Source organism: Alligator sinensis, unplaced genomic scaffold (assembly GCF_000455745.1).
Source record: "Alligator sinensis unplaced genomic scaffold, ASM45574v1 scaffold115_1, whole genome shotgun sequence".
Taxonomy (NCBI): Eukaryota; Metazoa; Chordata; order Crocodylia; family Alligatoridae; genus Alligator; species Alligator sinensis.
Genome location: NW_005841895.1, coordinates 1303268 through 1330717, shown reverse-complemented (window position 1 = coordinate 1330717; position 27450 = coordinate 1303268). Strand labels below are relative to the sequence as shown.

General features: G+C 40.1%; 2 protein-coding genes across 5 annotated transcripts in view; one reads left to right on the top strand and one right to left on the bottom strand.

Moving 5' to 3' along the window:
* On the top strand, positions 1–26860 carry ADNP (activity dependent neuroprotector homeobox). 2 transcript variants are annotated; one of them, XM_025197357.1, is made up of 4 exons: positions 1–180; positions 17679–17791; positions 20233–20325; positions 22657–26860. In XM_025197357.1, the coding sequence occupies exons 1-4, from the start codon at positions 144–146 to the stop codon at positions 25780–25782; spliced, it is 3369 nt and encodes a 1122-aa protein (XP_025053142.1). In that variant the 5' UTR covers positions 1–143; the 3' UTR covers positions 25783–26860. The 2 variants fall into 2 exon arrangements, with proteins under 2 accessions (XP_025053142.1, XP_025053143.1); XM_025197358.1 differs by lacking the exon at positions 1–180 and adding an exon at positions 2035–2099.
* The window catches only part of BCAS4 (breast carcinoma amplified sequence 4), an 88816-nt gene that overhangs the window by 2045 nt on the left and 59321 nt on the right, over positions 1–27450 (bottom strand). For 2 of the 3 annotated variants that reach the window (XM_025197359.1, XM_025197360.1), the window contains one exon: positions 4497–10465. The exons of the other annotated variant lie outside the window; for it this stretch is intronic. In XM_025197359.1, coding sequence (XP_025053144.1) covers positions 10299–10465 — 167 coding nt within the window. In that variant the 3' untranslated portion in view covers positions 4497–10298. Of the gene's footprint in view, positions 1–4496; positions 10466–27450 lie in introns of those variants that run through there. 3 annotated transcript variants of the gene reach the window in all.

Sequence of the window (27450 nt, the reverse complement as noted above, 5' to 3'; positions counted from 1 at the left end):
TTAATACTTTGTTTTGTACAGCAGGATATGAGCCTTCTCCTATGTCCGGGCTTTGGCCTCACACAGTAGGTGTAATATAATCGCTGAGGTGGGCGATCTGCAAGGAGAATTATTTTTGGAGGCTTTTGCATGAAACTTGCCCAATGAGTCTGAGACACCCAAGCACCATTAATTTTGGAGGTAAATGCCTCATAATATGTACTGAATAGAATGGAAAGAGTTGAGCCTTGCATTTGGTGACGTATGAGCAAAAAAAACCTGAAGGGATGGATCTGAATATTGCTTCAGGAATTTGGCATTTTTAAGCTTAAAGGAACACCAACTTAAAGTCTTGACAAGTGAAAAAATAGTTTTAAATAGTTTCAGACAGAACGTGTGAATCGCATCAGATTTCCTTCATTTTACATTTTGTTTGCGTCTTATGCAAATATATATCCCCCCTTTTCTGTTGGTTTATAAAGACTTATCCAGACAAAAGGGGAAGATGATTGACAACTCAGGGAATATAGTTCCACTGATTATGTTCAAAATACTGTCACGTGAACAAATAAACTAAGAAAAAAAGATTTATTTCGCTTGCATGATAAATGTGGTAAATATATATAGAGATGAAAATGTGGTAAAGTTGGGTGTCCCTTTAAGTGAAAGTATTCCTTAAAGTGTTTGACCACGTATTTGTTATTTTTTAAATCATAATTTAATTGTTTATAGCACTTTGGAAGATTGTAACTAAAATGTTTAAAAGAAATATTTTTATCGTGTACATGAATCAAGTCTGTTGAAAGGCAGGCTGACTGCTGGGTAATATATAATGGGAGGAAAGTAGGGGGGAAAGGAGCAACCTTGTGGTTAAAAAGGGGAAAGGACAGATCCTCAGAAGTTCCTCTCCAAAAGGATGAGGAAAAAATATTTTTCTAAGTTTGCTAATCTATACAGCTCCCTTATATTTGCCTTTCACTTAAATATCAGTTTCATGTAATACTTGATGTAATGTTGGGTTTTTTTATAATATTATTGCTGGAAAAAACAATTATTGGTGAAATTACAAAGTTAATATGCACTATAAATTTACAGTGAATAAATGAAGTTTGAGTTAGTAAACAACAAAAAATGTAGTGCTGGCTTACTGCCAACAAAGAAATAAAATCCCTTAAAAATTTGCAGTTGTTGGATTGCACTGATTATGCTGATCCTATGGCCTGATTGCATCCTGGTTGTGCTTAGAGCTATTTCTTAAGATATATTTTTATACTTGGGACAAAACAGCTACCTAGTAGAGAGAGAACTAAAAGGAGAGAGTGTATGTAGGTAGGCGAAATAGCACAGTTGCTTAATTGAAATATGTGTGTAATAGGGTAATGTCTTAGTGTGCAAAATTCAGAATATAGAAAACAATGGTTTTCCTCTGTTATTTTTTACTTACGCTATTGTGGATGTTTATAATGAACCAGCTTTCAGATCATGTATTGAACAAGGAAAAGACTTTATATCATCAAGATAATGTCCCAGAAATGAAACAGAATTTAGTTGGAGGATATCGGCTACTGGCTTTATATTATGCTTGGCTTGTTATGCTAGACCACCTTTGTGGCACCAGCATTTTTGATTAATTGTGGACTAAGGCTTAATGGGTATTGTAACTATGTTAGGGGAGTGTATTATGTGAAATGTGTATGTAATGTTTGAGTGGCAGGCTTTTTTAAACAAGATTGGGAGGACTTGTGTCAAGACACCTTAAAATAAATAAGTGGCGTATAACTGTAGAATGTATTGTACATTTTAGTTTGACCTCACAGTGCTTTAAACATATAGTAAAGACATCAGATGACTTCCTCTGAAGAGTTTGCAACTGATCTGTCTGGATCAAATATCCACATTAAGCAGGTGAGGTTGCATAGGCAGATGAATGATGGAAGAATAGCTGAAAAGTGGGTTTTAAGTAGAGGGATGATGCTTGTTGTATAGGAAAAGGGAGACTGAGCAGGGGCTGTTTGAAATATTGGGCTGTTGTCTGTCTTTCTCTGTAGGAGCTGTTGTGGAACAAAATGGAGCATTGCATGCTGGTTTCCATGAGCTGCACCTCCACGGATAAGGTGAAGGTTAGCAGCAGCTGTATTTTAAAATTCCCTGAGTTGCATTTAGTTTTAAGTCTGTCTTTTGGCATTCACATCTTAAGATAGTAATTTATCTGTCCTTTCTGCTTATTCTTAATGTGACTAGACATCTACAAGAAGTTCTTTGTTGAACACTCCATGGAAAAAAAACTTGGGCCACAGCTGCTTTTTTGTAAGAACTAAAAAAAAAAAGTGCGATGAGCATTTATTTGGAATATGTAAGGACATAGGACAAGGTCTTTCAATACAGCAGCATGGCATCTCTGTTATGACATGTAAAAGTGCAGATGTTAAAATATTTGCAATTTAAAAGATAGTATAAGTTGGAAGACGAGTCTTCAAATAAAAAAAACCCTCTTCAGAAAGTTTGGTTTTTTGGGGGGCATTTATTGCAAGCTTGCTATCTGCTTTGCTTCCCAGTAAAATGTCAGATTTCTTTATTCTTTATACCTGGTGAATGCTTATGGGAACATTTTCTAGTAAATTAGGGCTTATTTCAACTGCTGCCAGGCTTTTTTGCATTAGTAAAACAAGGTGTCCCTGACATGGCATCAGGGATGATCATACCATGAATGAGAGGTTGAACTAGATGACCTCATAAGATCCCTTCCAGCCCTAGTTTCCTGTGTTTGAGCACAGGTGCTTTGTGGGAATCCCAGATACCACAGTTGGGTTGAGAATGTCTGGGCATAGATTTACCCATCTTGCACAGAGGAGCATCAGTCGGATTTTTTAAGAACAGCACAGTTCATAGTCAATGAACTATGAGCATAGTGATAACATTCTCAAGGTTTCTTTAAGTTTCCACAGCAAAACAAATGGCTGCAGCAGGGAGAGGAAGGATCAAACAGTTGTATTCATGGAAGGAGTTGCACACTACTTTCTGTAGTGTCACCTAGAAGCATAATTATTAGCTTTCATGTTGTGGCTTCAGGTTTTGTTTTGTTGTTTTTTTTGAAGGGAGAATACTCTTTAGAGAAGATGCCCATACAAAAGTATAAATTTAATAAAGAACTTTTAAAATGAATACATGGCATCCAAGAGCCCAATTTAAAAAAAAGATGGTCTAAAGAGCAGCTGTCTCAAGAAATCCATTCATGGGTGGAAGTAGCAGTAAGCGAGTCCACTAAATTAGGTAGAGATTGCTTCTGCATCTTACAAAGTGCATTTTTTGTTGAATCTCTGACAGGGTGTTTCTTTCTGTCCAGTCTTAAGAGGAATGGCTTGTAACATTCATAAAAATGCCAGCTGTGCTCTTGTGAGCTGGCAAAGGAATTAAGAGTGACTGAGCACTCCAGAGGTCTGGATTGTCCTCCACCTCATCAATTGAAATTCCCAACTGACTTAAAGCATAGATCCTTTGGAGTAAAGGGATGATGCCATGTGCAAGCTTGTGATGCTTATTTATTCCCACCTTTACACTGGGGATATTGCAGTCTTTGTTTTTTGCAGGATTGAGCTGCTTTGCCTGGGAGACACTCAGATCAAAGCACTTTCAGGAGGGGGTGTTACATTACTCTTCTGAACCAATGGCAAGTACTAATGTTGTGCGAGTCTGGAATATACAGTAGATCTGAAGTTAATTAAATTCCATCTTGGCATCCTCCAGTTTTCTGTCTTGACCATAAGTGGTTGGGACTAAAAAAATTACAAATAAATAAATCTAGGAGGTTTTGGCGCTCAGTTCTGGTTAATTGTAGTCAGGCAACTGAATTTTTCAACTATAGCAGCCAGCTCGAAAGGTGGTACTGTAATAGTTAAGATCACTGTTCCCCAGGTGGGGTACGTGTCCCTAGTATCACTGGTACCAAGTAGTCTTGTTGCATTGCATTTCTCTGTAAAATCAAAATACCCAAATTATTTAATGTATACACGGAATTTTATTACAATGTTAGCTAGTTTAAATAAACAAGCCAAAGAAATGCAAGGCCTGAGTTGTTGGGTAGAGGTGGGGGGTAAGGGAAGTTGCCTGTTATGACAAGCAACCTGAAATATTGGTTTAACCTGTTGCCTATATTCTGCCCTAACACTTTTCTTGACAACTGATTTTGACCCCTCCCCTGCTCCCACCATAAAGGCTGTCGTAGTACAGATCATGGGACCATTTGTCTGGATGATACACTACCACTATGAATTAAAACAATTCATAGTGTTAGTGTAGGGGTGCACTGATAAAGATTTTTTGGGCTGATACCAATGGCTGATTATTAATGAGCCATATCAGCCAATGCCAATCCGATTGCCCAAATGCAGCCCAGCAGCATGGAGAGCAGTGTCCAGCTGGTAAGTCTGTTGGGAGGAAGGGGCATGGGGGGCAGATCGGGAGGTGGGGAAAGGGGGTGTGAGGGGCAGATCAAGGCACCTGCAGTGAGGGAGGTAGTGGGGCTGGAGCAGGGGCAGATAGGTGCTGCTCGGCTGGGATGCAGAGACCTCTCCCATTGCAGTATGTACCCCCAAAGGAGCCACTGGGGGCATGGGCCCTACAGTCTGTGTGCAGGGTAAGGGCGGGCTGCTGCTGTGGGCTGGGGCCAAGACTGGACTTTTCCCCGTGTGGGGGGCCTGGGTTGGGGGGCCCTGAGTGCAGCCCCAGCCCAGCCTTGCCCTCCAGGAAAAGCTTGGCACCGCCCCAGCCTGCAGCAGCAGCCTGTCCTTGCCTTGTGCACAGATTGGGGGGGCACATGCCCCCAGTGATTCCTCTGGGGATGCATACAGTGGAGAGAACTGCCCCTGTACCCCCTGACTGGGCAGCACCTACCCCTGCTCCAGCCCTACTCCCTCCCTCACTGCAGGGGCCTTGATCTGCCCCCTTTCCTCCCCTGCCAGCAGACTTACCAGCCGGATGCTGCTCTCCAAGCTACTGGGCTGGCTGCATGCATGCTGCAGCTGTGCACATGCACGCAGCATTTATCAGCAACATTATTGGCCACATCAGCCAAAAGAAGTCAGTTGGCAATAATGTCTATTTTCCTTTTAGCAGTGCCGATATAATATGGACTGATGTATCAGTGCACCTCTATATTCAAGAACTTGTGTTCGCTTTCATGCATTTGATTTTATTCTGTCACTTTGTCCTTTCATTTTTTTTATTCCCTAACTTTGGCTTCTTAGATATCAAAATGGCATTTCCTTGTTCTCTTCCTCCTCTTGATTGACTCTTTCTTCCAGCTAGTATATTCTGCTCTTCTATTTAGAAGTGAAATGTAGATGTACAATATGCAGAGATCCCAGAGAGTGAGTGAAACTGGCAGGGAGAGCTATACGAGAGGAGGAATGGAAAATTATTTTTGTGTTGACATACACAATTGTTCTAAAAAAATACAATCTCAGCAAATTTGGTTCCCCGCTAGGCAATTTTTCTTCAAAAAAAATAAAATAAAAATCAATGTCCATTTTGAATAGTATTGGGATACTTAACCCTTGGATATTTAAAGGCGTAAAATTCCTAAATAGAAATAAAATGTTTAAAGATCCAGCCTTGGTCTAGTGCATAAAACAGTGGTTTTCAACCTTTTTGCATTCACAGACCCTTAAATTTTGAATGGAGGCACAGACACCTCTGGAAATCTATTGTTTGTATAATGAATATAAGTAGATAATTATTGGCAAGCATTGTGTTAAAACAACAATTATACAATTTTGTAAACACAGCATTTTGTCATTTCTAATGAGATGATTGAGCTTGTATCTTGGCAAAAAGCACATGAAAGTTTGTTAGGATAGGTGACCATTTCAGTATTGGATCTTCCTCAGCATCCAGTTTGTTTCAGTATTTCATTTTTATTGATGCTGAGGCTGAAAACCCATCTTACATAAGTACATAGCTTTCACATAAGTATGTGGTGGTGAATGGCATCAAGACTTTAATGGCCTTATCTGTCAGATTGGGGTACTCCTTTTTTATTTTCAGTCAGAATCGGGCAAGAGGTTTCTGCTTGAATTCGAGTTTCAGTCCCCCTTCACAGGATAACTCATGTAATTGTTCTTCTTTAGCTGGCAGCCAGAACCTAGAGTTGCAAAGGTGTTACATATGTGCTCAATCTCATTGCCCATCTCAGGAAAGTGCTGGCAAAACTGAGATTTGAGCTCCAGCAAGTGGTCCTTGATTTTGCTTTTCACGTCACTGTTTAGTGTCAGCTCGTTTTCAGCCAGAAAGCTGTCAAAGGTTTCAGCTGCATCAAAGTTCTTTTCTCTTACTCGAGAAACCCAGACTTGAAGCTTCTTGATGAAAGCCATCAGGTACAGTCCCCTGCATGCATAGGCAACCATTCACCCAGGGATGCGCCATGTCAAACCCTCACACATATTAGATGTGCTGTGAAGATGAAGAGTTGGGGCAGAGACTAAGCTAGTATATATCCCTGTACCCCACCAGACTTTTTCTTGTGGACTCCTATCAATTTTGTAGGACCCAACTTTTCATTAAAAATGTGCAATTCTTTTTGTTCCAAATAAAGCTTTCTTTAAGTGCCTCAAGACACTGCCAGTTTTCCCAATGGAAATTCCATCCAAACTGTTATGCAGTTGCTCACTTGCTTTGTCTGTCTGTCTTTGTGTCTCCCACACTCACACATGCTTGTTCCAGTCTGTAGATTGATATTGCTGAGTGAGCAGAGGGGCTGTGGCGCTGCAGTGTCACTGAGTCCTACATGAAGCGGCAGCGGCAGGATGAGGCGGGGCTGCCCAGCTGCATCTGCCTGCTGGTGCTCAGGTGGCCTCTGCCTGCGGGGAGAACTGGAGCAGCAGCCGCAGCATGGGCTCTGCCTGCTGGCACTGGGCTGCCTGCTGCTGGCACTTGGGTGGCCTCTGGCCATGGGGGAGCTGGAGCAGTAGCAGCAGCACTGGTGATGCTTTCCTTTTGAGCAGAGCCACCATTTTTACAGCCTTTCGCAGATCCCCTAGGTGTGCTCCACAGACCCCCAGGGGCCCATGGTCCATGGGTTGAAAACCATTGGCATAAAATGTACTTTTTAAAAATGCATTTTTGCAAATGAGCTCCTCGCGTGCATAATTGGAGATATGAAGATAAAAACACTGAAATGTTTAGGTGCACAGGTTTTAGAAGATCATACAGTAATTCTCCATTCTCTGATAGAGCTGAGAGATGTGGTGAGCTATGTTAGTCTGAAGTAAAATTAAAGGCAGGGTAGATTTGCACCTTTGACTAACCAGAGTAGATGGCACAAGCTTTCATAAGCTGAAGCTCACTTCATTAGATGCATCTAAGTGGCATAAAGTGACACGTTACTAATTTTGAGGAGATGGTGTAATTTTGCATTTGTAATACTTAAATGGAATTATGTTGAAGATTTGCCACAAGATGATTACTCGAGATTAGTCCATTTGCCCAATTTGTGTTCCCTTAGGCAGCAAGATTAGTTCTCAGATCATAATGTTCTGATAGCTTATAAGTTTTGAGTATTTCTGGATGAAAGCCACAACCTTACTAGTAAGTTTTAGTGACTAATGCGTTGTTGCCCTTAAAGGCACAAACCATAAAGGTAGGCTTTTTTAGTAACTTTTTGGAGACATTGAAGGGTTTTTTTGCTTTTATTTTTCAGAAGCAGAGTTTAATAGTAAGCGAGCTGAAGGTTTTAGCTCAGGGAAAAATATTGTCCTGTTTTGTTTTGTTTTTTTTAAGTGACAGAACTTGACCAGAATGGTATAAACGCTGTTCCCTGATGGACACTTCACTTCTCAAATGGCAGATTTCCCTATAAACTAAGGGAAAACTTTGTTCAGTTACATTATGTTCAAAGCTTATAAAATTATTTTACATAATGTCTGTCTGGAAGTAACAGATGATGGACTGCAAGGCCCTTCTCTATAAAAGTCCACCTTATTAAAATTAACTAGAAAGTGTGTTTCTACTCATTATGGATTGGAAAGCAGTTTCTCTGGGTTGAGAGAAGAGGAGCTTTAAGCAAGAAGGTAGATAGAGGAGGGAAGAAACTTTGCTGTCTTCTTTCCTGCAAAACAAATAAGGTGGTTAATGCCACCTTTGTAGTGGTGAACACATGCATTCCTATAATGTTCTTATTTTGTGTCTGTGTCTCTGCATGAGCCCCTGAACCACATGGGATTGTCTGCATGAGAAAATGTGTAGTGCTCTCATACAGAAAAAGAAAAATACTACCACCACGTGGAACTCTGTTTGACGAGGAGTGGGAAGTTCTGTGTTGCTTCAAGTTAGTCATCTTGTTTTCTGACATTATGTATTTTCTCTGGTAATCCTACAAACCCTCTCCTATCTTTTTTCATTGCTTAGAAGTAATTATCTGGTTTCCTGGCTGTCACCTGGTTGCTGGATTGGTAGGGGGATTGGATTACATGGCTGCCTTAATTTGGGGATATAAAATTCACAGCTTTATACTACATAATGAAGGCATTTATTCTTATTAAAGGCTAAAACGGTTAAAAAATCACCCTCCAAATAAAAGGGAAATAATTAACATAATGGAGGAGGACGTGCAACCCGCAACAGTTTAGGGGGTGTTTTTTTTGTTTTTGTTTTTTGAGTGGCCTCTGTTGGTCTGCAGCTGTCTCTCCATCTGGAATTTAAAGAGCCAGTAAGGGTAGCATGTTGGAGCCGAAGGTCACTCGAGGTCTGTCTGTTAGAGAGCGATTCAAAAAATGGAGTTCTAAAAAGATGAATTTGAGCTGCCAGTATCATGAAGAGGATTCGACTGTTTAACAGTCTCTTATGGGCCCACCCTAAACTTCAGTTGCATACTGGGCTTGTTTTTTTCTTGCTTTTGTTGTGTGTCCATAAAAACAAAAACCAGTAGATTTATGGTCTCCTGTTAACTTTAGCAGTTGCACTGTTAATCCATCTGACAAATAGGCAGAGATCTTTCACAATAACTATTTTTTCTCTTGATCATTTTTATAATTCTATTTTTGCTCTAGCATTATTCACACCTTCCTGTGTTCTTGGGAATGTTTAAAGATGTTACACAATTTTTCTCTTAAATATTTTTTTTACTAACGCAGCTAACCATCTTAAAATAGTGAGAGTACAGATAGCAGGGAAACAGACTCTAAATGTTGCACTGTGTGAAGTGCAGTTTAAATTATGATATTTAGGGTGACTTTTCATTGAAGCAGCAGTGACCCTGCATTGAGACCTCTTCAGGGTTTTAACAGGCCTGATCCAAGCTCTTTGAAGGGAATAGACTGTAATTGATTTTTAGAAGGCTTTCATTTATGTCCAGTACCGATTGATCCTACTGACACTGGCTAAGTACTCAGTGGCTATGGGCAAGTGGACCATACTGTTGAATCCCATAGGTATCTTGGCCCTGACAGCCAGATCACTGATCTTAGTTTTGGGTGTCTGGTTAGCATTTCAGAAAAAGCAGGAGGATCTGTCTATCCCAACAGTTCCCAATCTGTGGTACGGGTACCACCAGTAGTACGCAGATAACTTGTCAGTGGTACATGTTAACAGATTTATTATAATTACTTTATATGACAGAACTTTGCTGGTGGTACTTAAGGTTGTATTGTTTTAAAATCGGTGGTGCGCAATCTGACAGTTTGGGAACCACTGGTCTATCCTATATACAGTCTAATCTTCCAATTTAAGGCAGAAAAGATAGCTTCTTTCCTCTGTGGAAACTCCTTCAGGTTCTGTTAACCAGTTACAGTCTCTTCTTCCAGCAAGACCTTTGCTTAGAACCCATTGTCCCATAGCAGCGGACCTGTAGTTGGCAGTTAATGGTACTGGATTGCTTCTTTGTAGCCTCTCAGCCATAGCCCCCATTTTAAATTAAATAAAAGGTTAATTGGAGCATACACTATGAAATGAAGTTGCAATACAAAATAGAGTTCACAGTCTGATACAGATGCTTCCCACTTTGTTATGGCCTATCTTTCCCAGTTGTACATAGCTTGACCATTGAAAGGTGTAACTTGCAGTGGTTTTGTTTGTACTACTGTAGCACCTAAAAGCCCAAGCTGTGGATCAGGGCCCCATTATGCTAGACACTGTACAAATACAGAACAAAAATAAGGGCTTATCCCAAAAAGCTTCTATCAGTACTTTAGGAGAGTTACCAGTACTGGTATATATTGGGGACCTGTGTAGGAATAAATTGCAGATCCATGAGTGCTTATTACTAGGAGATGTACTCTCACTGATTTTCAGGATTTCTTGGTCACAGGCCTGTTATTAGTCCATTTTTACTACCAGAAGAGTAATATTATACTTGCTATTTTAAGTAAGCATTTGCTTGATCTGTCCAGTGCTTCAGTGTGGATTTTGTTGTAACTTGCCTCTTTCCAGGCAAAGTTGGTAGAATGGGAATTCATCAACCTGGGTTTCTCAATTTGCTTGTGGGTAGAACACAAATCTAGAACAGGTGGAGAAAAAGGAAATGGAGGAGCAGGCACCTACTGCAACTTTAGTAACAAACATAAACTTAAATAATTTAGCCAGTGGGCAGATCTTTCTGCATAGGCACTATGATGGTTGATGGCAAGGGATGATAACATTCAGGGAATGCAGAATTACTGAAGTGCAGATTTCCTTGAGCTCCTTGACCTTTTATATGAATGTGTGTTTGTCCTATGTGATTTTTTTTATTACAAAGAGGCTGACTGAAGTAGATATTTACTGAACTGTGAATCAGTTGTGTAGGCACAACTAGGATAAACACAAAAATATGTGGGGCACTGTGAAAATCCATTCTATACCTTAGTTGCCACTGACATAATAAATAGAGAGAATAAGTGGTTCATCAATTAGGGTGTTGGACTGTAAGTCAGGAGATCTGAGTTCTGTTCCCAGCTGCCATGTGACAGCAAGAGTCATTTGTGTCCCTGCATTTCAATTTCAGCATCTTAAAAAAGTGATGTTAATAATTTTGTAATCTGTAGATGAGGTTCTATATCAAGCTTGTTGTTATGTAAGTTTTTCCTTCCCTGTAAATCGAGATGAGCAATAGGTGAGCATATGAAATTTGTCTCTACTAGAATGCAAAATAGAAAAGGCACTCTCTCCTATTTGGGGCTTTACAGTGTAGTTAATCGCGCTGTTTTTCTCCAATTTTCTGAACTTTTAATTTATAAAATGGCCATTGTTGGTTTTCGCTGCTGCGGTGCAATATGACCTTTCATTTTGGGCAGCTGTCTTCTCGGTGAGAACACACCCCAGAATGTTAGAGACAGAGGTGGGTTTGGGTGATCATGCCCTAACCCTTCAGGATTTCTGCTCTAGGGCTGTAGAGAATGACCTCAGCAGATGATGGCGGCGCTCTAGGATGGTTACCTTTCCTAATGCTACTCTTTGGGAAAGGGGTGTTCTGCTCATCAGGGCTTCAGGGGTGTAGGTTGTAGCTGTGTTGGTCTAAGGACATAGGCAAACATGATAATTGGGTAAATCCAATATCTTTTATTAGAGATTTTTCTTGGTCTTCAGGGGTCATTTTGTGTCTAAACAGTCTCTCAGCTCCCACTATTTATGCTTCTCTGTTTATTTCCCAGATGTGCAAAAAGGATTTGTGCGTGTGTTAGGGTTGATTTGAGTTAAAATCTAATAAATTCAATCCCAAGTCTGCAAGGAGGCACTGAAGCAATAACATATCAGCATTGATGGGCCTTAACCGTTGTTTTGTTTTGTTTTGTTTTGTTTTTAATCTGTGGCTCTCCATTACTGTTGATTGTTCAGTGGTAGAAAGTTAGGTTGGCCTCATTTAGACTGTAGTCAGAAGTATTTGTTTTTCAAGTTAGAATAAACTTTAATGGGTTTCCTCTTTGAAGGCAGGTTTCTTAAGGATTGTTTGCATTCAGCTTTCTAAAGAAGTTTACGTTGTAAGGGGTATTCTTAAGGCAGGATGGCCTCCACACTGTTCAGAAAAGATTTAAAAATGACTAAGATTGATTTGTAAGGGACTGGAGATTTGGATTTTACTGTGTATTTGTGTTGGGGCAAGTGATAGAGGAGAGGAGCATTGTAAGAGGAAACCAGTTCAAGTACAAAAGCTCTGTATTTTTTAAGATAAGTGAATCTTGAACAGTTTCTTGTCCTTTGGATGGCCATGAATGACCAGGGCAAGGGGATATAAAGATCTTCTTACTTGCTCCCCCTAGCCATAACTTGCCTGTTTTCTTATATTGCATGCAGTTACATCAGGGTATATTTTTGTATGTTCAGTAGCACTGGATAAACTAATTAAATCCAAATATCCAATCTCTTTAGAGATTAAGGTTAACATTACTTTGAATTTAAATAGTGTTAATTATTTGTTAAAGATATTTAATTTGATTCTTGAAGTTCACCCTTCTTTTTGCTATCACACTGTCTCCTGACTGAGGGTATACTCCATGTAAATTAATGGTATACATGGGGGCAGGTATTTGCAACCAAAAGGACTAGACTTTCTTTAAATGAAATCTTGGATTCTAGAGATTTATAGTAAAACACTGGAAACGTGTAAATGTAAGGGGTTTCTTTGCTTTCAAGTTTCTACTGTCACTCCTGAGAACCCACTCTAACTGACTTTGTCAAAATTGCGAAGTGAAATTAAAATGTATCCCTTCTCCTAGACTGAAGTTCTAGTAATACTCTAGGTTATTCAAATCCTACTTGTATTCTGTTGTACTGCATCATAAAATTTTTATTGGTGATGCAGATTTTGCATACGTCTGGCTGTAAAGAATCGGCTGAATATGTGGGTATCTCTTCTGTGTTTAGTGACTTGATGTTGAGAGCAGGGCTTGATTCTTCTTGGCATAAAAGAGGTAATGGCGGCAGGAGTAATTTCTTGACCAAATTCACAGATATTTTGTTCACCAGTTCTGCTGCATGAACTGTACTTGCTGAGATTTCCAGGTACAGTGACTGCTTTCCTCAAGTGAAGGATGGGGATTAGGCATGGCTAAAGCACGTGGGACACTGGGTAGCTGGGCGGGGAGCAGGCACATGGCAAGAGTGGGGAGGACCCACTCAAGGGTGCTCCCACTGTCCCCAAATGACCTGGGGCAGGGGAAGCCCCAGAGCCACTCTACTTTTGCTCTCTCCCTGGTCACCCCTGGGTCCCCTGCTGGGAGCAGGTGGTGGAAAGAGGAACTTGGGCATTGCTAATATTGTCCCTGGTGGAACCCAGCTCCCTATGCAGCCTCTCCCTCCAGTCCATGGCTGGAGCAAGCCAGGAAGGGTCCCTCTACCTGTGTCAGCGAGGGACACTGGTGGGGCAAGATGACTTTGTTACCACAGATGAAACAGCACTAACTAAATGTAATGTTACTTCTCAGATTTAATGTATTGTGTGTCAGTTTTTATTCTAATGCCATGTCTCACTGGCATAGAGGTCTGTCCCCAGGGCTAATACCCATTTCCATTATCAAACACTTCCTCACCATGCTTTTTGGGCATCTAGCTTGGCGCACACGGCATTTTTTTAATTGACAACCCCAAAGTGTTCTAAACTCTTCACAGTCCAAGTAAAAGGATGCTATCTGTCCAAAGGAGTTTACAGACTGGGGTATGATCCTGCAGAAGGGGGCAGTAAACTGGGGGAAAGTCAAAAGATGGGAGGACTTCAACAGATTGTGCAGTTATTCACCAAAGCATGGAGATGCAAAATGTTTTATATGTTTAATTTTATAAATAACAATGTTGTGGTTAACTTTTCTCTTATATGTGTCTCTGTAGAAGTGGGTCTTAGAGGGACTTGAAAGAGAAAAGGGCCTTGTGGACCAACTTGGAATTTGCTTGAAAATCCTGATAAATGAATCAATGGCTTGGATGCAGACTTAATAACTAGTTTGTTTGAATCAGCCTTGCAAAATAGTCATGAAACCTTACCAACCCAGGCACAAAACTTTTCCTGGCCTTTACCATGATGATTTAAAAAAAAGTACACTTGGCAAGTGGGTGAGTAAAATTCTCAAAGGCTGACAAATTATTTGAGCTATTTAATTTCTTGAATGGTAAGAATCACTCCAAGGGAGTAAAGATACATTTTACAAGCTTGGATTTTTTTTAATACATAATACATAAAATCATTGCTTGTGAAAGATACTGGATCAGAAGAAGCACAGCACGAGTTTGAGCTTCCCCATATATAGCATCACTAGAGTGGCTTAGCCCTATTGTGGAAGGACTAACTCTGGTAGAAAAATAGTTAATTGCCATGGTCTAAAACTGGAAAGGTGCCTGTAGCCACATAGTTCTTTGGTCTGCATCTCATTCTATGAGGAATGGCACTAGGATTACCTGTTTGATAATGGAAAATGTTTTGATTTGAGTAGGATGAGGAGATGCTACAAATGCTATGCAAAGCTCATTAGGGCTCCTGTCTTCAGCTTGGCATTGAGATCTGAGACTGTAAGGGCAAAGGGTGTAGCTACTCTTTATAGGCACACAGATTCTAAATGTCTTTCTACAGTTTCGTTGATCTAAATATCCTGAAGATAGAGTGTATCAATAACTAATCTGTATAACATTCATTTGAATATATTTGGATGCATGTGGTATCTATGTAAGTGTGAGATATCTCTGAAATTCCTTGTTTATATGGTTTGAAAATAGACTATGAAGAGCAGATTTGCACTATAAATTATTCCGTTGCTACAACTGCTGTTTAAAACTGAGTAACACTAATATTCTTGAAATATCTAACCACAGAAGAAAGACTTAAATAGAATCTCTTCTCTCAATTTTCTTCACTTTTGAGTTTTCCTTTACCTGTAATGTAGTAAGATTTTAAGATAAGTAGTTTTGGATAAAAATGATTCCACTTCCAGGGGCTCATGACAGGTAAAAATTCCAACAACAAAAAAGTGCCCAAGTGATTTAAGCACCTAAATAATTTTGATCGTTTGAAAAAAATTATCAGAGATGTATATTAATTGAATTAGATCATCAGCTAGCCCAGGGGTGGGCGAAATATAGCCTGCGGGTCAACTTCGGCCCACAGAGGGGCTTTGTCCAGCCTTTGGCAGTCCCACCTGGGCCAGGTGCTGTCCAGCCCATGGCATGTCCTGCCACCCCCTGGGCGCACACTGAGGCTGGGGTGACTCCGTAGCTGGACCACCTTTCTAGGCAGCCCAGACAGTGGCAGTTCCTTCCAGCTGCTGCCCCCAGCCCCGTGGTACTAGTGGGGACCTGCACACGCAGACCTGACCGTGGCCCACCCTGCACCTGCTCCACAGTTGCCCACCCACACTGGGCAGCATCCAGGCTGCTGCTGGGCACAAGGGAAAAGTAGCCCCTTTCCCTCACCACTGCTGGGCCTCTTGCTGCAGCTGCCCGGGGCCTGTACCTGGGCTGCCCTGCAGCTCCTCTGCACTGCCACCACTGCCCTGTGCGGGGGCCTGGAAGCAGTGGTCATGGGAGCAGAGAGGAGCCACAGGGTAGCCCGGGCACTGAGCTCTGGGTGACTGCAGCAAGACAGGCCTGGCAGCGGTGAGGGGGAGAGGGTGCTTTTCCCCTACACCAAGCAGCAATGTCTGCCTGGCTGCTGATCTCCGTGTGTGGGTGATCTGGAGCAGGCATGGGGTGGGCCAGGGTTGTATCTGCGTGCACAGGTTCTGGCTGGTCTGCTCTGGCCAGGGCAAGTCCAGAGCAGGCTGGTGCTGAGGTCAGGGCTGGGGCAATGCTGACCAGTGTGTAGCAGCTCTCCACAACTGGCTATGTGGCCCACGCGCCCAAATAATTTCCCACCCCTGACCTAGTCTATAATAGCAATAGCAACCTTAACCATAGTGTGACAACTCAGTCTTACCTGGGAGTGTTACTTTGAAAGCATTAAGATGAGGGGATTGCTGCCTGAAAGACCTTGCTGCCAGTTATGTTCATAATTTATAAAATTGGTTTCTGAGGTTTTTATTACTACTGTTATACTCAAAAACCCTTTCTGTGCTAGGTATATTTTCTGAAAACCTTTCCACCAGTGTTAACGCCGAGTTCAGCTCTAATGCTGTTAATGGTGGGAAGCATAGATAGCAGTGGTTGTCTGGAGCCCTGACTTTTCAGAAGAGGTTCCTGGTATTTACTGTTGCTAGACAAGTATGTAGATAGTCAAAAGAAGCCAGATAGTAGAAAGAACACTCATGGGGGGGCATGTGAGAGGGGCAGCTATAATTAAAAAGTTAAGTACTCAGTTTTATAATCAAAATTTGTATTCCTTGGGTTTTAAGAATATTTCACAGTAAATTTTTTGTAAATTGCAGAAATGGTTATTGATCTTTAAAAATTCTCTCCTCTTTAATATTCTTTTCAAATAAATGACAAAATAGTGCTTGCAGATTTACCAGCTGTTTACCATTCTGAATTCAAGAGATAACACTTGCATAGAGATTTTAGCAAGTATTAAAATGCATATAAATGGATATAACAAAGCTAAGGCTCACTTCTGACAAGTCCTTGCTACTTATGTGAAATCCCTTCCCTTTTACAAAAGAAAAATAGCCCTAATGTCTCCAAATTCTGGGGGAAAAAATTCAAATTCTTACACCTTCACCTGTATCCTTTAGTGTAAATGCCCATTGTTCATGTTTAGTGTAACAAGCAGTTGCTATATTACAAGTGTAACAACAAATCTCCAAGTTGAGAGGACCAATTTTTACTCTTAGGCCAGGGGAAATTGATATAAACTGACTTAAGTCTATATCTATCCATTACAATGGAAATGTTAATTTTATTACAATTCACATCCTTCATCGGTAACAAACTATGGAGTTGGAATTATTTTACAGGTAGCTTCTCCTTTATAGGTAAAGCAAAGAGTTGAATGTAGGGTTCCTGTCAGATATACAGTCTAATGACTGTAGATGTTTATTGCAGTATTTAACAGTTGAAAGAAAAACTAAGACCTTGGAAGGGTTCTTGGTAAAGTTTCCAGCTCACAATTTAATGAGGACTAAAATATTTAGTCACATATTTAGGTGCTTGTCAGCCACTCAGTCAAATCATACTTAAAAAAAAAAAAAGCTTAGAAAAGAAGTACTATTGATCACCTGGGCATTGTTAACTGAAGTCCTCTCCAGAATCCCATTTCAACACCAGAGACCTCCCTATGATGGAGTATGCCCAAGAAAGTTTCCATTGGCACAGTGGTGCTGTGATGGACTTCTTTAAAGTTTAAAAAAGTAATGCTGCCTAAAAGTACAAGGTGGGCAACCCCTGATGAACTAAAAATACTATAGTTTGATTTAATAAAGATGTTTCCTACAAAATGCAAACATTTTCAGATGAGCTAAATTCCATATGCGGAAAGGAGTAAACTGACTCTTGTGAGCATTTTAATTTAATGGATAAATTCTGATCCTTAGTAGAAATGAATTTTACAAAATAGTCCCCAGGTGATTTTTGGGTTACTTCTCCAATACCCATTACATCCAGTCTCATCTTGATATGCTCATTTGACAACATCTTGCTTTACAGGTGACTTCAATTTAAGGACATGACAGAAAAATATGCTATTTTTTTCTTAATAAATGTTGACATCTCTTATGTTTGGTAAAGCAGGTGACGCATAAGAAAATTAAAAGTATAACTCTTCATGAAACAAAACATCTTTTGACTTAAACTTTTTCCCTGCTTGCTTTTCTTTTCACTAGAAACTATGTTCCAACTTCCTGTCAACAACCTTGGCAGTTTAAGAAAGGCCCGGAAAACTGTGAAAAAAATACTTAGTGACATTGGTTTGGAATACTGTAAAGAACATATAGAAGTAAGTATGACACCTAACCTAGCGTTCCGATCGGAACCAAAGTGCTTTGAATTGGAGGGACTAAAATCTCTTGCTGGTATGTGTGGTATTCTTCAATTTGAGAGTGCTCAGTATTTTTCTTCCAATTACAAAAGTTCTTACTACGTTTTCTGGACCTCTTGATTTTGCTTCCTAGAGTTCCTGAGTACATTGTTTGACCTGCTCACTTTATCCCTGTCTTCTGCTTTCCAGCTGAGAGCAACTTGGATGAGAGTGTTAAGGGCTCGCTGCCATTTACAAAAGACTTTCTGATTACTAGGAGTTAAGCAATCCTGCTTTCGCAGCATTGTAAACCTTACCTAAAGTAGGATTTAAAGGTGTAATATGAGCTAATATGTTCACAAACACATTTAAAAAATGTTGTGTAGACAAGTCTCGCTGCCTAGATTTTTAACTTGACTAGTTTGGCATGTGTTTAAAGTCAGGCTGTCTACATTGGATTCTTAAAACTTATTAGTTGGCGCTATCCATTGTGCTAGCATCAGACTTGAAATCCAAGCAGAGACAAATTATTAGTCTTGGACCTAAGGGACAGGAAATGAATTGACGTTTTAACTAGGTATTTTGTCAGTGCAGAACATTAGGTCGCTAAGTTAAGGGATTGAATCAGTAGCTATACAAGTTGGACTCCCAGTGACTGATCCTGTGTTACTCTGTTATTGAGAAAGTTACGCTTTCAGGGGTGTTTACCCCTATACTGTCACAATTCCACTGCTGTCTCTTCAGCACTTCACAGACCTTTATGCATCAAAGCCTGCTGTAGTTTGTTTTAGCCACTAGCTTCTGACTTTCAGTGTGTTCAAGATCACTCCAAACTATGCTGGTATCTTCCCCTTTTTACCTGGAGCTGGGCATACTCAGTAGGTGATAAAATCTCTAAGGCTACTTGCAGATGTAACACCTCTCCCCCCCCCCCCCCCCCACTCTTTTTTTACACCGACACCCCCCCCCCACCCCCCCCCGGCATTTTACTTTAAACTTGGCACGCTCCTGCACCAAGCCCAGCGCATGCCCAGAAGAGGCAGTCCATTAGTTGGATCCAGCTCACCCAATGTCTGTATAGATCAAATGCATTAATGGTGCTTTTTTGGCATTTTTATCTAATAGCTGATTGAATCAGCTTTAGATCTAAGCACCAACTCGCCCTGCTGAAGCATCCAGTCTATACAGATGCTGCAGAGCCATGTCAAACTAATGCACTGCTTCTTTCAGTAAAGCATGGTTTTTTGTTTTGTTCTGTTTTCCCATGTCTGTCAGCAGCCTAAGTGACTAACTCAGTCTATTTTGAATTCGGGATTTCAGCTCCTAAGTGCTATTGCTTTATTTTTTTTCTTCTTCCCTCTCCCCACCCTTCCCTGAGGTGCTTTTGGTAGTTGGGCCTCTTGAAAATTTCACACGCCCTTTGGTTATGAAGTTGTTTCGGAACTTTTAAAAGTGTCATGTAATTTTTGTACCAAGGCTTTATAAAATTAGAAGCCAGGGTCCTTATTTGAATTACAAAAGTGGCCTTAATAATTTTGAGCATTCAAGAGTTGTCACTGACTGACCACATTAGCTTCTATGTGCTTAGTAGGGCTGTGCAAAGCTATGGTAGCCAATTCAATTCGGAGGAGATTTGCCCGATTCAGCAGCCAAATCTCTGAATTGAATTGGGAGACCCATTAATCTCTCCAAATCGAATCAGAAGCCTCCAGAGAGATTCAGAGATTCAGTCGTAAACTGTACGGGCCGGCACTAGGCAGTGTTGGCGGGAGCAGCAGGACAAGCCCCTGCTTGAGCTGGCAGCCCTGAGAGAAGCTGCGACTCATCCAACTTCCCCAGCTGCCCCTCCTCCTCCCCCCTAACCCTAACCACACTATTCCCCCCAGCCCCTGCAGCTTCTCCCAGGGCTGCCAGCACTGCCTGCCTTGCCCTGGTGGCAGCTGGGGGAGCAATGACTTCTCCCAGGGCTGCTGGCTCAAGCTGGGGTTCATCCGGCTCCTCCTGCCGGCACTGCCTGCCTGTATAGTCTGTGGCCAAATAAGATTCGGTGCTGAATATCTTTGGATTCAGCCGATTCAAATACTTTCCGCTTCACGCAGGCCTAGTGCTTAGCACTTTTGAAAATTCTGACCTCAGCTTATTTCTTCTCACTGAGCCTGTCCACATCTTCTGATTTTGAGAGTTATGTGTCTGAAACATAAGATTCCTCAGGAACAGCTTCATTTTGTGAAGGAAAATTGTAGTTGAAATAAAACATGTCAGATGCTTTCTTGAGAGGGGAGAGGTTTCTTTGGGTTAATTTTTAGTTAGTTTTTGGTTAACAGAGGACTGCGTGGTGTGTTCATGAACAAATACTGGGAAACCTTTTGGGTCTTTGTTTTTTGATTCTCTGGGTTTTTTTCCATCTTCCCCTCTTCTAGGATTTTAAGCAGTTTGAACCTAATGACTTTTATTTGAAAAACACTACATGGGAAGATGTAGGATTGTGGGACCCATCGCTTACAAAAAATCAGGTTAGTAACAGCTTCAAGTAACTGCATGAGGTCCTGAAGGTGGTTAATTTCAAATGGAGGTTTTATAAATACCCACTGCTTTTCTTGTGTTCTTACTACATTCATCAGCAGCTTTTGTAATCTTCTATTTAATGGATAATGCAAAAGGTGCTTTTGTTCTCCAAGTAGCAGTTTGTGATCTTGATTGAAATAACCAGGCACTGATGCCCATGTAGTTATTCCTGTAAAAAAACTGTTGAGAAACTTTAAAACACCCGATTGATCATTGCAGCCTTAAGTGTCACTTGCCTAAAATGTTTTTCATCCCTGTCTTCCAAGTCAGCACACCCTCGCTACCTCTAAGTTAAAAGATAACTATGCAATTTCTATGCGTTTCTTTACCTTTTCCTAGTTTACTTCCACCACCCGCTTCACATTTTTCTAAAATCATGAAGCAGAACAAATGTAAGTGCTGCTTTCTCCACTGTTAATTTTCAGCTGTCTGCCACATCTAGGGGCTGTCTGAGCCTGTTTAGTTTAGGTGTGCACAAGTACATGCAGCAGAATGGAGTGATGCTGTTGCTGGAAGTTTCACCTTTTTTTTTTTTTGGATGCTTGACTGTAAAAACTAAAGGAGGTTTGAACTGATCTCTGAGAAACTGAGGAAGGGATTGAAGCTGAGATGGTGAATATTGTCTTACTCTACTGATCAAGCAGCTGTGAAGGAGCACCACATTTCTGTATGATAGCCTTCGCTGAAAGGATAGTGTATAATAGTGAAACAGTGACAAAGTGAGAAATCTATTGATTTAAAAAAAAGCCATCATTTGGTGTCAATGTTTGGTATTCCTCACCATTCAGTATGGGATGCAATATTATGATGGGCCACTGGTCTAGTATTTTTAAAACTGAAGTTCCTTTGTTATTGTGCCCTTGAAAACATTACTGTGTGCTCTCTAATTTTAGTGCATTTGAAAATAGGATTTGTTATATCAAAATCTAGAACTTTTGCTTAGATAGTTGTGTGTTTTGGATTCTGTTTCTGGAAATGGTCTTCAGAAGGTGGCCAAAATTATCTGTTCAATTATGCAGAGGGAGAATGTAGCTTCAGGCGATCCACTTGCACCTTGAAACATGAGACTTGTTTGCATAGCTACATGTCTTCAAGCTATCTAAATTTGTCATGTTTTAAGTTAAGTAAAATTTTGAAGTTAGGCTGACTTTAGACATCAGCATTAACCTATAACTTAACTTCATTTTGAATTGCAACCATCACATCAGCAGCCCTTTCAAAGGAGCCAGAATTCAGGGAGAGCAAAGAGCTATAAGAAAACACGTTTTTCAAATGCCTTATTTTTTTCCCTGATCCAAGATGTATTGAAAAAGCCTTAATTCTGCTTTGATTGGAGGAAAGTTCTGCTTGAAGTTCTACTTTTCTTAAATATGACAACTGGTAGGATTATATTTAATTTAAAACATTGCAATTAAATCATACCCCGAAGGGTTTTATTTATGTTGCATGGAGAATATTTCTTCTGCCTTTTGCCAAATTTGGTAAGTATAACTACTTCACTCTAGTTTGCATGCACATCCCCAACTCCTGTGTTACTTGGTTTGATTGAATGGTGTCCTTATGAATGATGCTTTAGTCTGGCTGGGAGCAAACTGATTCAGGAACAGAACTGCTTGTGTTTTCATATCAAAGCAGACAACTGTTACCTACTTCTGTGTCTTGTTTGTTGGTTCCAGCAATGTTTTAGTTTTTGCTCCATTTTCAGAAATAAGCAAATATAGAGCAAAGCTGTAAGGTTTGAGTGGCAATAAAACTGGAAGGCACAAATTGACACAACTGAAAGAGACTTAAGGAGCAACATCTTTAAAAGAAAAAACATTCTAATGGATTAAAACACATTGAAATATCTTATATTTTGATCTGAAGTGTTTTGGCTTTACAGCCATTTCAAATAGTCAAACCCACCTTTTTTCAAAGATGAATCCAGGAAACTCTCTTCCATGAAATCTGACTGGAAATGTAGTTTCCATCATCTTACAGAGAAGCGGACAGTTATGCATTATCTATCAATATCCCTAGACTGAACTTTCAAGGGGACTGCTAAATTGGCATCCTTTATTTGTGTGTTCAATCTGGTAATTAAACTTCTGCTTACCTGATTTGGAGGTCAAGGAAAATGAATGTTATAAATCACTGGCAGAGTAGAAGCTGGTTTCAAAACTCAGTATGTAGGATGAACTGATTCAGAGTTGTCAAAATTTGTTTAGGGAAAAGAATTTCTTAAAAAAAAAAAAATCCTGCTTTTTGATACTCGTTTTTGTTTTATTCTTTGTTTTAAGGACTATCGGACAAAACCCTTTTGCTGCAGTGCATGTCCATTTTCCTCGAAGTTCTTTTCAGCCTACAAAAGCCACTTCCGGAATGTTCATAGTGAAGACTTTGAAAATAGGATTCTTCTCAATTGTCCTTACTGTACTTTCAATGCAGACAAAAAGACTTTGGAAACGCACATCAAAATATTTCATGCTCCAAATGCCAATACACCAAGTGGAGGCATAAGCACTTTTAAAGATAAAAACAAACATGATAGCCTTAAACCTAAGCAGGCTGACAGTGTAGAACAAGCTGTTTATTACTGTAAGAAGTGCACTTACCGAGATCCTCTGTATGAAATAGTTAGAAAGCACATTTACAGGGAACATTTTCAGCACGTTGCTGCTCCTTACATAGCAAAGGCAGGTGAAAAGTCACTCAATGGTGCGGTTCCGTTAAGTTCCAGTACCCGAGAGGAGGGTAGTATTCACTGCAAACGATGCCTTTTTATGCCCAAGTCATACGAAGCTTTAGTACAGCATGTTATTGAAGACCATGAACGTATAGGATATCAGGTAACGGCAATGATAGGGCATACTAATGTAGTGGTTCCCAGATCCAAACCTTTGATGCTAATAGCTCCAAAACCACAGGATAAAAAGTCTATGGGACTTTCTCAAAGGATGGGTCCTCTTTCTCCTGGAAATGTCCGATCGCTTTCATCACAGCAGATGATGAACCGACTCACTATACCAAAGCCTACGTTAAATTCTGCAGGAGTAAATATGATGTCAAATGTTCATCTACAGCAGAATAATTATGGAGTCAAATCAGTACCACCAAGTTATGTTGGGCAGCCAGGGGGAAGGCTAAACTTAAGTGGCAATGCACCAGTTTCTATTCCACAACAGTCCCAAACAATGAAACAGTTTTCACCAAGTGGAAATGGAAGGCCTTACACCCTTGGAGGGGAGCAGAGATCACAAGCCCCAGCAAGGTACTCTCTTCAGTCTGCCAACTCGTCCTCTCTTTCATCAGCTCAGCTGAAGCAGACATCATTATCTCAGTCCCAGGCAGCGTCAAGAGTATTAGGTCAGTCTGGCTCAAAGTCTCCTGTAGCTGCCACAGGCCCTTCTGCTGTCAATACTTCCTCAACACAAAAGTGGAAAATTTGTACAATCTGTAACGAGCTGTTTCCTGAAAACGTGTACAGTGTTCACTTTGAAAAGGAGCACAAGGCTGAAAAGGTGCCTGCAGTAGCTAACTATATAATGAAAATTCACAATTTCACTAGCAAGTGTCTATACTGTAATCGCTATTTACCTACTGATACATTGCTTAATCACATGCTTATCCATGGTCTGTCTTGTCCGTACTGCCGTTCAACCTTCAATGACGTTGAAAAGATGGCTGCTCATATGCGAATGGTTCATGTTGACGAAGAAATGGGACCTAAAACAGATTCCACTTTAACCTTTGATTTGACGTTGCAGCAAGGTAGTCACACTAATATACATCTTCTTGTAACCACCTACAATCTAAGAGATGCCCCTGCTGAATCTGTAGCTTACCACGCGCAAAATACGCCTATTGTTCCTCCAAAACCCCAGCCAAAAATCCAGGAGAAATCGGATGTACCTGTAAAAAGTTCTCCTCAAGCAGCAGTTCCCTACAAAAAAGATGTTGGTAAAACACTCTGTCCGCTATGCTTTTCAATCCTAAAAGGACCCATTTCTGATGCACTAGCACATCACTTAAGGGAGAGGCATCAGGTTATTCAAACAGTTCATCCAGTTGAAAAAAAGCTAACATACAAATGCATTCATTGCCTTGGTGTATACACCAGTAACATGACTGCCTCAACTATAACACTGCACCTTGTACACTGCAGAGGTGTTGGGAAGACACAAAATGGTCAAGACAAATCGAATGCACCCTCTCGGCTAAATCAGTCTCCAGCTGTAGCACCTGTGAAACGTACTTATGAACATACGGAATTCTCTCTCATGAAGAAAAGAAAAATAGATGATGATGACTCACCATCTGCCTTTGAGGAAAAGCCTGAAGAACCTGTAGTTTTAGCTTTAGACCCCAAGGGTCATGAAGATGATTCTTATGAAGCCAGAAAAACATTTCTTACAAAATATTTCAATAAGCAACCATATCCCAGTAGGAGAGAAATTGAAAAGTTGGCTGCCAGTTTGTGGCTATGGAAATCTGATATTGCTTCACACTTCAGCAACAAAAGAAAGAAATGTGTTAGAGATTGTGAAAAGTACAAACCTGGTGTGCTGCTTGGTTTCAACATGAAAGAATTAAACAAAGTTAAGCATGAAATGGATTTTGATGCTGAATGGCTGTTTGAAAACCACGATGAAAAGAACTCCAGAGTCAACGCTAGTAAAACGATCGATAAAAAGATAAACTTAGAAAAAGATGATGAAAGTTCTTCAGACAGTTATGAGAATATAGAGGAGGAATACAATGAAAGCAATAGTCCGTTTGGTCAACGCATTTCTGATGTTGTTAAAAAAACCTCTGTTGATAGTATAGTAGAGAACGTGGAAGACAGCATATCAAAGGAGACTGCTGAGGAAAATACTTTGCTATCTCCAGAAAAATCAGATAAGAAACAGGAGGAAGGTTTAAAATATGAAGAAATTCATTCTGCTGAGGAACCAACAAAGCTAGTAGGTGATGCTTCAGATAGTGATCAAGATGATGCTGTTGAATGGAAAGATGGAGCTTCACAGTCTGAAAGCGGACCTGGTTCTCAGCAGGTTTCTGACTTCGAAGATAATACGTCAGAGGTGAAACCGGAAGCCTGGACAGATGAATCATCCCAAAGTGAAGATGCTGGTAGTAGTAAGCCTACTGCAGAAACGAAGGGGATTGCATCTGAAAGTGATGAAGAACAGTCAAAGTGGAAGAATAGTTCCTATGGAAAAGTAGAAGAGTTTTGGTCTAAGGACCAGTCGCAGTGGAAAAATGCATCGGAAATTGAGGAGAGCTTATCAAATCAGCAGATGGAATGGCAGAATAGCACAATTGACAGTGAAGATGGAGATCAGTTTGACAATGTGACTGATGGTGTAGCAGAACCAATGCATAGCAGCTTAACTGGTGTAGAGCTGAGTAGTCAGCAAGCATGAACTGCTTGATTTGGAAGCATCAGTAGTATGATCCAATCTACAACTGTCTAAACACTTTCATTTCAGTATGACTGAATGCTTAATTTCAGTAAGCTTAATTCTAACTGGTACTGCCTTTTGAGTGCTAGGTCATCTGGTGAGTGGTTGATGTGGCCACTATTATTCCAGTGGTTATTTAAGTGCGCTGTTGGCTAATTTGCTTGATAATACCTGCTGTGATGAGCACAGTAACTTAATGTGAAAACAGATAAGCTGGTGGCTCCAGAATGCACACAAAGAAAAGCAGAGGTTTATTTTATCTGCATTTTCAATGTTTATTTCACTCTTGTACATGTTCAGTTGTATGTCTTTTTAAACATTACCCTTTTTCACATGGTAGTATAGGGCCAACATATGAGCTACCAGTTCAATGTGTATAGTAGACTATGGGGAAATTGATTTTTTTCATGTATCATTCTGAATAGTTGAAATGTATATTTGTACAGTCTTTTAGACCTATTCCAGTGAAGCTTATGAAATTGTTCTTGTGTACCCATCATAGATTTGTTTCTCTTTTTTAGTGTTGCCCTGCTGTGTAATAAATGCTGTATCTAGTTTACCTAGCAAGAGCTTGAAACTGCTATAGTATGGATTTTGACAAACTTAGTTTTTGCACATAACCTTGTACAATCTCAAAACAGAGGCCAGCAACATAAAAATTATATCTGGACTCTATTGTATTATAGAATTTTCTTGTTCTGAATATCCTTGACATTACAACTGATGACAAATGTATTTCAGAGCCATTTTCTGAAATCTTTTAAGCTAAAAAAGAAAAATCACATGCAAGAAACAAGTTTGCAGCTACTAATTTTGACACCTTTTAGATCTGTATAAAAGTGTATTGTGTTGAAGCAGCATACAGGAAAAAAGTGCTGCATTTTGAATATTTAGTTTTATCTTTAGTTAACACCAACAAGGCGTTGTATTCATTTATACCATCTAATATATGACACACTGTTGTAGTATGTATAATTTTGTGATCTTTATTTCCCTTTGTATTCTTCATTTAAGCATCTAAATAAATTGCTGTATTGTGCTTAATGTAAATACTTGCTTTATTACAAATGCCATGTAATAGCTTCTTTTAAAATGTGCTTTATTTCATCAACCCCTTTTGAAAGAAGTTCTGAAGTTGTGCTCTGGCAAGTTTGTGGGGCTGTTCCAGATTTACCAAATTCTTTAGAATTTTTAGAAGCCCCTCCCCCTGCCCAAGTTCATGTTAAACAAAGAAGTTCAAAGTTTTCATCTTTATGCATTATTTGTTACTAGAATAGTGGCATGTGCTCGGATTTATGGTACTTCTATAGTTCCAAAATCAGGAAGAGCAGAATCTTCTAACACAACTGGAATTAGATTTTTTTTTTCATTATTTTGTAATCAGTGAAGATAAACTATATTTTAAATATTATTTTCCTGCATAGAGAGAGAGAGGGGTTTTTTTTATGTTTTATTGGAACTACTATATCTAGTTGGTATACACTTGGTCCAATAAAAGATACTGCCAAAAAACCCTTGCCTTTCCTATGCTTTCTGGACCATCATAGCTACAACAGTATACCAGCCCTTCCCTTTATAGATTCTTTTGTCTCTCTCTGAGTTGTAGGAAAGATGGTGATTACTTTAAAA

Excerpts from the sequence above, each read along its gene's own strand:
- ADNP (XM_025197357.1), top strand. The coding sequence starts at position 144 with ATGAGTCTGAGACACCCAAGCACCATTAATTTTGGAG. Across the intron at positions 181-17,678 it reads AAGCACCATTAATTTTGGAG|AAACTATGTTCCAACTTCCT; the intron begins GTAAATGCCTCA and ends TCTTTTCACTAG. Across the intron at positions 20,326-22,656 it reads CATCGCTTACAAAAAATCAG|GACTATCGGACAAAACCCTT; the intron begins GTTAGTAACAGC and ends CTTTGTTTTAAG.